The sequence below is a fragment of the Branchiostoma floridae genome, chromosome 10 (genome assembly GCF_000003815.2).
Source record: "Branchiostoma floridae strain S238N-H82 chromosome 10, Bfl_VNyyK, whole genome shotgun sequence".
NCBI lineage: Eukaryota > Metazoa > Chordata > Leptocardii > Amphioxiformes > Branchiostomatidae > Branchiostoma > Branchiostoma floridae.
Genome location: NC_049988.1, coordinates 9,947,917 through 9,961,663, shown reverse-complemented (window position 1 = coordinate 9,961,663; position 13,747 = coordinate 9,947,917). Strand labels below are relative to the sequence as shown.

At 40.2% G+C, this 13,747-nt stretch overlaps 2 protein-coding genes across 2 annotated transcripts in view; one reads left to right on the top strand and one right to left on the bottom strand.

The window, feature by feature from the left end:
* Positions 1 to 5,981, bottom strand: part of LOC118424091 (receptor activity-modifying protein 1-like) — an 18,792-nt gene extending 12,811 nt beyond the window's left edge. The window contains exon 1 of the mRNA XM_035832582.1: positions 5,775 to 5,981. The gene's annotated coding sequence lies outside the window, so the exon portion shown is untranslated. The remainder of the gene's footprint in view (positions 1 to 5,774) is intronic.
* A 5,643-nt stretch (positions 5,982 to 11,624) lies between these two features.
* Positions 11,625 to 13,747, top strand: part of LOC118424345 — a 25,558-nt gene continuing 23,435 nt past the window's right edge. The window contains exon 1 of the mRNA XM_035832894.1: positions 11,625 to 11,855. Coding sequence (XP_035688787.1) covers positions 11,726 to 11,855 — 130 coding nt within the window. The 5' untranslated portion in view covers positions 11,625 to 11,725. The remainder of the gene's footprint in view (positions 11,856 to 13,747) is intronic.

The window sequence follows — 13,747 nt, the reverse complement described above, 5'->3', positions numbered from 1 at the left end:
TTGAAGGGTTAACACAGGTTATTTTATGGCTGTGCGACCGTATGACTCACAGTCCATTTTCTATTTTTATTTACCTGTGACACCTGCTGAAAGGGTTAACACAGGTTATTTATGGCTGTGCGACCGTATGACTCACAGTCCATTTTCATATTGTTATTTACCTGTGCCACCTGCTTGAAGGGTTAACACAGGTTATTTATGGCTGTGCGACCGTATGACTCACAGTCCATTTTCTTATTTTTATTTACCTGTGAGAACGTATAACTCACAGGTTATTTATGGCTGTGCGACCGTATGACTCACAGTCCATTTTCTTATTTTTATTTACCTGTGAGAACGTATAACTCACAGGTTATTTATGGCTGTGCGACCGTATGACTCACAGACTATTTTCTTCTTTCATATACCTGTGCCACCTGCCAGCTTTATCACAGGTTAATTTTGGCTGTGCGACCGTATGACTCACGGGCCAATCTCTTATTCAATTATTTATTGATTGAGATTCTCAGAATAAAATCTGAGACAGTGAGAGGTGTGGGCAACAGAGTAATCCTTGGCGTGGATACTGTAGGACTGTCGATTTGAGGGATGCTATTTCCCCCCTCAATTATGTGTTCTTAGACATGGAATGTTGACCTTGGTGTGTCACAGTTTGAGTTATGAGAGTCTACCGCTAAAACAGACTGGATTCCTGATGGTGAGTTACCTAAGGACGCCAGTGAGTGATAGTTCGTATATGGTAATCTGCATCTAAGTTTGTACTTTATACATATGAAGGATGATTTTATACCTTACATTGAGGTATACTATTTTAATGTTTCTTGCAGTGATCACATAAAATTTTACTATCTCACAATACATATGTATATTCGATCACATACTATGTTGAATCATGACAGTTATTACATTTTCTTTGTCGAAACATTCTTCATCAATTACTTGATTTATTTTCTCTCCTTGTTCGGAGTTCCATCGATACCGCCAGCCCGAACGACGGAAGGAAGAACGCAAAGTGACAAGTAACGGACCTTCAGCCGTCATTGCCACACTCCTTCTAGTACGACTTCAATTGTTCCCCCTACTACAACATTTGTTCTACCGAGAACAACATCGGCGGGCAACACCAGCGTGCTAGGTAGGCTACCAGCAGGCCTACTGCCCAGCTCTACAAGCGGGGTGACTCGTGAAGGACATGTAGGGCCAGCCTGCTAGGTAGGTTACCAGCAGGCCTACTGCCCAGCTCTACAAGTGGGGTGACTCGTGAAGGACATGTAGGACGAGTCTGCTAGGTAGGTTACCAGCAGGCCTACTGCCCAGCTCCACAAGTGGGGTGACTCGTGAAGGACATGTAGGACGAGTCTGCTAGGTAGGTTACCAGCAGGCCTACTGCCCAGCTCTACAAGTGGGATGACTCGTGAAGGACATGTAGGACGAGTCTGCTAGGTAGGTTACCAGCAGGCCTACTGCCCAGCTCTACAAGTGGGATGACTCGTGAAGGACATGTAGGACGAGTCTGCTAGGTAGGTTACCAGCAGGCCTACTGCCCAGCTCTACAAATGGGGTGATCTGTGAAGGACATGTAGGACCAGCCTGCTGGGAGTGTTACCAGCAGACATCTGTTAGGTTTCTTCTTTAAGGACAGTTACTATTACATTTGGTGTTTGCCCGTGGGATATTTTACGTCTTGCGCACGTGACATCGTTGTAACAGTTAGCACCGCGCTTCATTGGATAGCAGTAAGCAAGTTGAACATATGTTATCTCACTTATATTACTGATGTTTTTATGTTCGATGATAGCACATACGCATCTTATGAACGTGATCTTACAGTTTCCAGTGATAGGGATCAGGATGTGGGAGTACCACAGGCAGAAGAAAAACTCATCCAAAACAACAATGACCTTACTACACTGAGTAATATTGGGGGCACGACTGTCCCTTGATAAATTGCAGGAATGTAGGGTTACCATTCAAGAACTACTACATCTTTCATCAGCCTTGAAACAGATCCAATTGATAGGATTGCTAAAACATGTTTCTCCTGGTCATACTTTTCTATGACACTGTAGTACACTTAAGTTTGTGATAGTATAGTGGTGAACGGCCATGTATTATCTGCATAAGTGTTGTTTATCAAGATATGTGTCATTATCCTTAACGTACTTGCTATATGGATAGTTACATATGTTCTAGATACAGTTGACATAACCTAACTGAGAACGGAAGAAGATCTAAGAAACACGTTGTTACTTTACAGATCATATTAATAACCATCTCGCGGTATATTAAATGCCCAGAACCTGTGACATGTACACATTTTGCTCCATAATAGACTCTTACGTAAGTTTTGTACATTCAGTTCCCTAGCATTTGTTCATATTCATACTTATGGTTATCCATTTGTTTAGCCGGTTGTTGACTCCTAGATAGTTGCTTTCAAAGCTAAAGAAATAACATGGTAAGTTTAAAGTGTGGCAAGTGCCAACTTATGTTATCTTCGCTGTTCCTTGTTTATGTCTGGATACTTATTGGGTCTTAGTATCCTAGACACAGGCTCTTTAATTTTGAGACACGTTAGGACATGAGGTACATTAGTCAAATTTAAACATTTAGCATATTCCTGGCAATGATTACTGTGTTATACTACGGGGCTCTCCTGGGTATTATTGTTATTGTAATATTGCCAGAGTGTTTGTTTTGTTATCGTTGTTGTTAACATTGCGGCAAGCTGACTTAACTTGGACACATAGCTATTCATGTGCCAAGCTGTGATTTCTATGCTTCGCTGTAGGACTCGTTAGCCCATATCGTTATTTCTTCTTTTGCCGGAGTAACCTTACCATTCTTGCTGCAAGTATATTCAATATTCAACTTTGCACGAATGCTAATTTGTTGTAGGCGGGTGGAAAAATCGTGATTGATTGTTGGTTATATTACAACGTTTGTAAAACATTTTCAGATACACAATAAGTGTAAAGATCGTATATGTCAGGCATGACAATTTGTGCAAAATGATTTCCATTTTGGTTTGTAAAGTTTCTCGTATTTGTTATGCTTTATGCCAGTCAATAAAAGTTGCTGGTATTCCCACCAAGAAACATTTAGTGTGGAGTGATTATGGGTTCTTTCTGAATAACTATAACGGCCGAGAAGGTAGGCATAAATTCATTTTTGTGAAACAAAAAAATTGTTTTCAAAGATAATGCAAAGAATGCCCTCATGTGCATATAGACTACACCAATTGGCAATTTTCTTCAACGTCATTTAAACTACCAACATACCAAATCTTTACGATGATCCGTCAATCCATTAACTTATCCTCTTTCAAAGATTTAAACAAAATCACCCTTGAAGTTTGAACTTTTGGAAGAAGCATTTTCTAACATCAAATTCCACATGTCAAAAAAAAAATCAAGACACACAAGCACTGTTCAAAATATAACCTTCTTAACGAAGGCAGTGTTACAAAAGTTACATCCACATACTTTGACATGTGTTGAGATATATCAATGTGCATCTATTGGGACACATAGTGTTTCGCCTGCACAAAAACGACGTGCATAGTCTGATGAACTATTGGCCTCGTTATTTCAGCTCAGAAAGCAATTTGCTCTTCCAGGAACCGAGCAATGGCAAGGCCATCGTCACCCCATTCAGCACCTGAGAAGAGTACCGAATCATCCCAGAATATCATGTAGAAATGAGCAATTTCATAACCCAACGAGTATGTAATTGTAGTAGCATCGCATGCGTGTAGAGTCATATAATAGAGCTGTTACAGCGACTACGTCTGAACAGTACTTTACACAACGAACACACACAGAGGTTGATGAAGTCCAAATGGCACAATAGCTTGTAAGGGCAAATGTCGTCAGTGATCAAGATAGAGTAGTACCTTCTGGCGACATGTTGGCCTGTTATAAGAAACATGAATGATGATGAATCGTCTCCAAGCGTAGGGAAATTGTTTTATGATTGCACACAGCCTTCATCTAACTTTGGTGGGGCATCACTCGTGATCCAATCATGCTTACGGCTTACGATTAATTTCGGACAGGTTGCTCATTGTATAGATGGAAATCGCAATGGTTATATGTTATAGCTTTAAAACAGGAGGTCAGAAGTTGATGCTGATAGTTACATATACTTGAATTCATTGAAAAACATTCTTAACTCTGCGTATGGTTGCCCATTGCTTACTAATCTCACTTTTGGATGCTAAATTGAGGTTCAACCCTCGGCCTATCTACGTGGTTTTGAAATCCCTGTACACAAGCTACTGGAGCGAGTTTGTATCTTCAGCAGACGATATCACGTACTGTCGGTCTGGCGTTTGAAGTTTCCGCATACTTCGAGCTTCTAAAGGTACCGCTGCAAACCTTTCTATGCTGATTGGACTTAATACACTTCACGTATCAAAATACATGCAGTGTAAGCAGGTGCTGACTATTGTCTCCATATGACTGGACACATATGAATACGTTTCTATACGGGTGGGTCGATCGAGATTCGACCTTCCGATGCTAAATATATAAACTATCAATCATTTCCCGTTTTCTGATTACCCTACTACTCCTAATGAAAAATTAACCGATGACAAATGTGTATGACGTAAATGTTGTTCAATCTGTAGACTGTTATAGATTACTTCCCTGTATTGTCATTATTGATAACATAAAACATCACGGTGTTTAGAAAATCAAAGGAATACACCTTGGTTTAAATCTGTTCGCAATTGTATCTGACAATGGATGCATTTTGAGTTTGTCTTTGAACGTGCGAGGAGCACTTTGAATGCATGACTGACAGTTAAGATATACAGATACGGCAATTTTACACAACAAGGAGGGAGTAGAGATACACCATATAACATACACAGTTAATGCTATATTGCTATATTTACATTTCCAAACCTATGACCGGCTTGGTAGTGTGGGGGAACGAAAGCTATTATACAAAAGACAACAAAGCACTCAAAACGTAGAAAATAGTCTTAAACAGAACTTTTGCATATTTCTTGACATAGGTTTTTATTTTCGTCCCCGCAAACAGCCTGACCTGAACCAAATGTAACTCTAGAATAACAGACGAAGAAAATTTATGATAATCTACTTTACATTTATAATCATACACATACAACCATTTATAATCAACACTTGAAAAAATTAAGCAGTTATACCAGAAATGGCCAATGCTAGCTCATTTAGCGTTCGCTAATTGTTGATTCCACTGACGTGCTGTTTTTAGAGACGCTAGGAAGAGTGGGGGATAATGATTTGCATCGTTGACAGGCCCCTATAAAATGGCAAGCTGTTAATTGCACCTCAGGAGAGACGTAGACGAAGGAACGGGGTTGCGTTACAAAAGGACACTATGAGGTTATCGCTTGTATGACAAGCTGGAGCAAGTTGTAGCGGGAAATCCGGTGCAGCTGTCAGACAACAGGATAAAACATAACGGCTAGTACAAGACTTTGATCTTAAAGCTTGGGCAGGGAATCAAATATAATTGGTCTTCCAATAAAATGTGGGAATAAAGAGAATAATCAAGGACGTTATATGACGTCCTTGGAATAATATCATATACCAGATGTTACGCTTACGCTAATGTTGTCTGCCTCATGGTTACAGTGAGCAAAAATCATGACCGTTCACAAGGCAGACAACATCACGCAGAACATATATACAGAAATCCCAACGACTCAATCGCATCAAGTAAGCTTAAGACCACACTGGAAACTAACAAATAAATACTCAAGTTTGTGATGTACTTACACCAGAAGGCAGGCAACTACACGATGTCGTCTCGCCGCTATCTTCGGGAGATCCCCGCGGCAGGTTCGCTCCGGCTATCTGGTAAGGCTGGCGGAAGGATGTTAGCTGTTTTATGGCTCACGTCAGTTTAATGCCTTTGAACAGCGGTAACATAACACAAATGTACCGAGCTGTCATAACATCCAGTCACCTTCCCGTGAGTGAGATCACCCCATAATCTTAGAGTGAGAAGATGCAGACTTTATAATGCCGATTATTACAGCTAATGGGTAACCATCACGTAAATTACGTGTACGTTGTTGATGTGTAATTATCATAATGAACAGCTATGGATAACAGGTGTCCAAAGTCGTATTTCTCAGTGTACAAAAAGGCGTGTACACATCTTTGTTTATGTCTAGATCTGTAGCACCGCATTGGGCAAAGAACACAAAAATATTACATTGAGTCTGTTACTTTGTAGCGTAAAATGTAGAGTTTTCTGTCCTTTAAATGCTGTCTTACGTTGGGGGGTGGGGGGTAACCTGATTTCCCAACAACATGCGCAGTGCAACCCAAGATAGCCATGATGGCAGCAACAGTGATGTAGGAGGTGGAATTGCGAGGTCTGACAAGTCCAACGAGATAAGTGTTATACTTCAAGTCGTTGTCAATAAAGCCTGAAGCAGGCGGATGAATGTGATCAGGAAGATTTTAAATCTTACATAAAAACCATTATACGTGTCAGGACATTAGAAATCAAGTCATGATGTCAATTTGTACTCTACATAGAATCACATCTCATAAATATTACACCATTGCAGATTTTCTTTTTTGATAATCTCTTTGAAATGTACTCTCCAAGCAGGTTGTTAGGCGTTTTTATCGGGCTTCCTATTTTGTACCGTTTTTGCCTTCCGTTCCTTTTGCTTGGACATTTTTGAAAGGATTGTAGACCAACCGTAGACAAATGTCGGAAAACCACAACCCGATGCATGCAGTAAAAGAAATTTCGATTTTGATGTTTTGTATCGCTACTTGTTTTAGAATTGTAATTCAAGAGATGTGCGGCTGACGAAGGTGAGCAAAAGCATTTGCCAAAGGATACAAATCAGAAACAGCATACTCACGTCCTAAGGAGTAATTGGATTATTCTATTGCGTATACCCGAGTGCGCAATAGTGCCCCTAGTGGGATTAATTATCAATGATGAAAATTTCTCTTTTCAATTAGATACAAGCGACAGGGGGCCAGGTACAATAACCTATTAGGGATGCTAGCCCAATCCACTATGCGGAATCATAGCTACGACAGACCAATCAACATTGACATGCAGGGAAGACAATACATGTACAATACTTGAACTTGGAATCTCGCCATTAGATAATTACATGTATTGTCGCATGTAATATACACCCAAGAGTAGTTTTGCTGAAGCATTGCTCTCACTGGTCCTACCTGGTGATCGCCAATAATCATCAAAGAAACGGCATCAAATACATGCTACAGTGGCATTCACAGAACCTATTCGAAACCATTCTCATTGTTGGTCTGCCATTTCAAACAGTTCCTTGGTTTCTGACGGTCCATGTGCGACACTCTTGAAATATCGGTCTGTATACTTGTATTTCTGTGCACGTATTTGGAGCTGATAGACTGCATAAAGAAGGCAAAACAAAGAATGTCGATGAATTGCAATGTAACGTAGCTCCATGGTTTTGTTTGAAATGCCCGCCAAGATTGCCCAGAATTTTCAATGGCCATGTTGCTTGATGTCGCAAGGTGGCACTGTTCTCACGTGAGCCGAGCTCGTTTCCCATTCCTTAACCATACACCGCCTTGCTTCATGCATTGTTTACCTCGGCCTTCTTTATCAAATGTGACGTGCACAAAAGGGACAAATGTCTGCCGGCAATGAACTGGAGCTGCAATAATACCATGTCAGTGATCGGAGATCGGGTGCCCTATCTCGACTTCAGGGATCATAATTCGTCACAGAGAATCAATATTTTCAGGAGGAACATTTCTCCTTCTTATTTACATCTTCCCTATATAGAAAAATTGTATAAGTCCACCGTTACCGCAGTGATATTCAGAGGGGTGATATCATGTGTGAAGCAATTGATTCACGCGTGGTTGCTAATAATTGTAAGATTTTAGAGATCGACTGCAACGAAAGAGAGAAGGGCGTCCATCCACTACTCAGTAAAATCCACTGTGCGTACATACAGTAGAAACTAAAATATTAGCTACCAATAAAATCAAACGTTACCGTCCACCATAGTTCAATTTCTATAAGGTGTTTTTTCATACCGACAAGTCAATCCCATTCGTATGGTAACTTTACTATGTATACTACAAATAAGACATATCTGGAATTCTTAAAGCGGATAGAAATTTAATCGTTTCCCACCGACGAATCAGGTGCTATCGTGGATAATCTTCAAAAGTGTCGTTTGTTATATAAATCTTATACCAACCTGGTCAGACATAACTAACTTCTAACTGTGGGAAAAGTGGGTGATGGTAAGAAGGCCATCTAGCGGCCTGCAGTACATATGACGTCACAGTTGCGTGACTCTGAATGTAAACTGCAGCAAAGCCCTTAATGCCATAATTATACCACACCTTCGTCATTAGTTAAACCCGTGGCGCCTTTTCACAAAGCACCTGACACGTGGACAGTTATATAAGAGTAAAAACTATGTTTATATTCAATAGACCTGAGAGTAAAGTCTGACTTGTCTGTAAGACAACAGAGCGACCACGTAACCTTTTCCCGAAGACACAAAAGTTGACGGACAAGTCAGTGGTTAGTGATGTATGATAAGTGAATCAGAAGAGAGGTCAGTGAATGGGATAATGACTGTCAGCAGTCTTTAACCACAGGTTTACCTGGGCGCTGATGTCACACCTACGCGCGGTATTCAGACAGGCACAGAACACAGTTTAATCACTGGGCAAAGCAAAGGCCGCCTTTACAATGTCCCACATCCTGTTGTATAATGCCTTGCTGACGTGGAAACCGAAGTTTGGCATTTTTGTTCTCATTTCTGTACAACTGAATCATGTACCAAGAATGGAGTTTTTGCCGGGTTGTGTACATTATACGAGGCCGGTTCAAAAAGTAAAGCCACTGGTTTTATAGCAGGCTCATTTTTTTTCATTGAATGAGCTGAAATTTGGCACAGAGGTACAATGATATATCCTCTTGAGCTCACAGAACGTGGTCTGCTGGTCCAGCATGGAACAGTTCATTCAGCACCCACCCTTCGAAGGACATTTGTAAATGCACCTTTAGATTTAGTTACTGCGAAAAAAGGGAGATAATGGAGCGGAACTTCATCACAACGTTGTTACCTTTACGACCTGAGACTTTATTTCACACCTATGTCTTGTCCTCAAGAGGACATATTTGGAAGGTTGAAGATTGTCAAATCTCAGTTACACCCTTTAAAGTAGCTTTATTTTAACACTGCAAACAATACTGGCCTAATACGGACAGACAGACCATTTGATATAATTGGTGTTGGCACATTTATACCAAGGTTGACGTCACCACTCAGTGACACCCCTCCCTCAATGTTTTTGATAATGTGTATAATTGATGTTTTCTGCACGTACACAACACACTTCGACCTTTCTTTCACCTTACCAATGAACTTCGGTTGATAGTTAACGACAATCCAATATATGATTATTCACGGGTTCTGTGGTTCTTCCATGATGAGCTGGAAAAGTTTCTCTGAGAGAATCGCTCCGGTGACCCGTGTGCGCTCCTCGAGCGACCAAAACTCAACGTCAGGAAGTATAATGGGGATTTATGGAGACCTCCGAGCGACCTATGTATTTCCTTATGCACTCACTGGGCGCTCTGGCCAATTTAGGTCGCAGCGCGGTCGTCGTGCTAGTAGAAAGGATGTATAAACTGAAGGTGGATTCACGCGTCTTGGCCTCTACCAGGCTCCACAGGTTTCGGGAAAAAAATAGACAAATATAGACCGATAACATGGAAGACGAATTAGCTGGGTCGCAAACCATTCTCATCGGCCAGCTAACACCTTTGGCGTGTGTTTGCATCTATATTTTTCCAATTTCTACTATTTTACCATTGACCTGTGAAGACTGATGGAGGCTAAGAACTCCATACAGATCTCATACGCTCTTGAATATATATGCACGTGTGAACCCCCTTATTAATGAACGCTCCCCTCAATATTTTAGCAGCTGCATAACAATGTTGTTAATCTTCTTAATAACCTTCGATAAATGCCCGGCAGGACAGTACCGGAAGGTTCATTATACTGAGTACGTCACACCTAATTAAACACAAGCGTCACACCAAACACAGAAAAAAACACAGTATTTCACCATCAGAAGTCGGTCCAAGACTTAGACTCCAGTTTATCAAACGTTCGGATCTCACGTCTGGTTCGTTTAGTCCGAATCCATAAACGTTTCTGAGAAAAGAGATTTGCAACTTAAATCACTGGGAAAAAAGCTGAATGGATAGATCAGTGACTAATGACGCGAACAGTCTCAACAACAGCGGCGTGAAATGTCGAAGGGTGGTCATGCCAGTTGATAGGACAGATGCAGACAGGGACAATTGTGTCACTTGTACTTATGATATGTTCCCCACCTATACCACTTAACATACGTCATACGCATCTATCTGGCCATTTGCATATATAAATCTTTTTAAAACAGGTATATTGTGGATTTTCTTAAAACGGGACAGATTCTGGCATGCCCTCTGGCACAAAGTTGGCATGTGGGCCGAATTCTTTACCAAACTGGACTTGATTTTTATCAGCAGGTTGTCAGAGAAGCAGAAATTTTCATTCTTAACTCAACTTGACTCAAGGAGGCTTGCATGTTTTATAAAGGACAAAAATGGTTCGATCTAGCTACAAAGCATTTCCCTGTTAGCCAAACTAGTACTACATTCAGTCACGCGGCGATAAGTGTGGTGCACAAAATCACTAACAAGGCAACAACCAGTCAAGCAAGAAGTCTGAGTGGCGATCTTTTGTTTAGCACGCATGCTCACTATAATTAACAGGTCAGACTTTTTATAAAAAAAAAATCAACCGGTTTTAAGACTTTACACTTTCTTGTGAACGTCTACAGAGGTTCACTACGTTTTAATGTCACCGTACTCATGAGCCTAAGTAGGGCAAACTGAACTGTGGGGAGGGGGGTTGTTGGTGGTCGCACAGTGAATATCTACTTTCTCAAAGGTCAAAATGATTATATCTAACAATTAGTGACGGCCCGTCTAACGTGCAACAATTGACAACAATGCCCTGTATTTTTCAAAACTAGTAGGTATGGTGTGATTACAAAGTATTCATAATTTTACACGCTGGTATTATCACGTTTTCGAAAACAAGATATCATACGAAATATTCGGTGATGGCAAATGCAATCAAGGGCAATGCCTACACACAGGGAAAATCTTGCATTTGAGTTATATTGTTTTTATAAAATAACCACACGACATAACAGAACATGATGCAACGCGTAGTTTTTAAACGGGGTCCAAACGGGGGCCGCCTGTGGCCGCGCTAATGACTCGGTATGCTCGCATAAAAATCTCGTCAAATACACGGTGAACTCTACAAAAGTCATTTCTAGAATAAAATGACCTCTGCCTTTCATATTGTTTGCTATTGCCAACCGTGATGTAACTACCAGAGCAGGCGCCGGCACAAAGCCGTTTTAAAAAAGGGAAAACCTTCATAAGAGATAAGATCAATAGTTAGCCGGCCGCCCAGGTGACACCGCGTGGCCTTGGTTCAGGCGGGACCCACTTTTCAAGTTTTTCAACGTACGTCATTGAAAACGATTAAATTGTGACTTCAGCTACGAAAGATTTGTCCTGTACAACGCACGCGAACTCTTCTTACCGCGACAAATTTGTGGAAAAAAACTCTAGATTAGGAATACGTACGCTTGCTGCTATCATCATGTGTATATACTTGGAATGCTGGCGGGTGAAGACCAAAGGTGTATGGAAAACCTTGCCGAGAAACTTGCAACTAGTGACGACAATCTTGGCAGTAGTGCTACAACTGTTAGGAGGGGCATCAGCTCAAGGTAGGGCAACTTATTTATTCTACATCACAATGCGTATGTACTAAAAAACGTAGCCTACAGGACTGATTTCTAATCGTCAAGATCATCGCAAATCATATTTTACTAACATACTAACATTTAAAACGAAGTATATGTTTCAAAACATGTTCATAGCTGGGAAAATTGCGACACAGTTAGGTATGTCCGACCATGTAATGCCCGATAAGCTGTTCCGTGTTCCCAGTTATTTTAGTAATCTTACAAGTACTTTGAGCGAAGTTACATTAATTTCTATAAGTCAACAATAATCGGATGTAATCGCACTAGGAGTAGGTGTCGATTTAAAACGCATTCGAATCATGTTTTGGGCACAACAAAGCCATTTTTCTTATGTCACTTATCGAAATACATATGTAGTTCCGTCAACCTATATAAAACAACCTCACCCTCTGTATGTTACATACGTTTTAAACAGGTAAGGCCAGGCATTTTTCATGTACTTTAGGTTGACTTAACTGTCGGCAAACCACAAAATATTCCACGGAGCAGAAGTATCAAAACGCGTGTATACTTGGGTGAACTGCAACACTATGATGGATTGTGTTCTGTCACTATCTTACCCGTTTTACTGTGAATAGCTATCAGCAGAGAAACCCAGAGGTACTATAATGTCCAAAAATGGTTCATGGACACTTACTTAAGCTTATCTATAGCACTTGCAGCTATGTCCTTTATGGTGTCCATTGTGTCAACCCAGGGCATCGATCTAGATAAAGGTGTACATGTCATAATTCTTACCCCAATCTACCCTTAGTATACTGAATGTATCTGTGTCGTACATAGAGTTCAGTGAGTAGATTCAAGGTATCAGTCGCAATGCTGACTTTAGCTTATAGTTATAGATAACACACTAAGTGTAACTATGTCCGGTATGGTGATCATTCGATCTATATGAAGGTCTATATGTTGTGATACTGACTTGTCTATAGTTGTCCAACAGAGGGTTCATTGGGTACATGTTTTGATACTGACTTGAGTCTATCGATAATACACTGAGTACAACTAGTCAGTGTATTGATCTAAACAAAATGAGTCTACATGTCGCAATCTCTGTTTTGCTAAGCTGTGACAGTATGTCAAACCATAACAGAGGGTATTGTGGGTTTGGCAGAAAAACGTCAATATCTCAAGTTTTGTGAGGTCAAATAGATTATAATTTGGCAGAAGTGGAGAAGAGATACTGCTCATTCCAATTCTGTGTCAGACTAAAAGGGTAATTATCATAATATTTGAGCAATATATGAACACATTTACTCTTATGATTTTTGACAAAAATTGCCCGAGACCAAGGATGCAGAGACGACAGCATACTTTTGAAATAGATTTACAAAAATGTACAAAAAGTGGATCAAATACACTTTAGATTGCATGAAACAAATAAAAGTTTGATAAAAGTCAGAGGTATCTGTGAATTCAACAGTCAATTCAGCGCGTCTCTCTAGATAGATGTCTACGTGTTGTAATGCTGTCTCCAGTTTACGAGTATATGTATAGGTGCCATTCACCTAAGGTATACACGTCGTGACATACTGATATATAGATGGAGAGATAAGCAGATACAAAAATAAACAGTTAAATGAAGTAATCGATTGTTAGGTAGATTGATTTGTTGATAAGTAGTACAATGTGTAAAAATCACATTGTTGTCAATGAACCTGATATACATATATGTCTTTCAAGTACCAAGAATAGGTACTTTGTTCACATTGTAATTCAATTTGTATGAAGCCAAGTCTAACATTCATGTATGGAAATCATAATCAACTACAAAGTAGCACAAGGACCGTATACAATTGGCAACAAAAATTCCGAGCTAGACCTTATCTCCATGAAATATTACGGTTATGCAAATG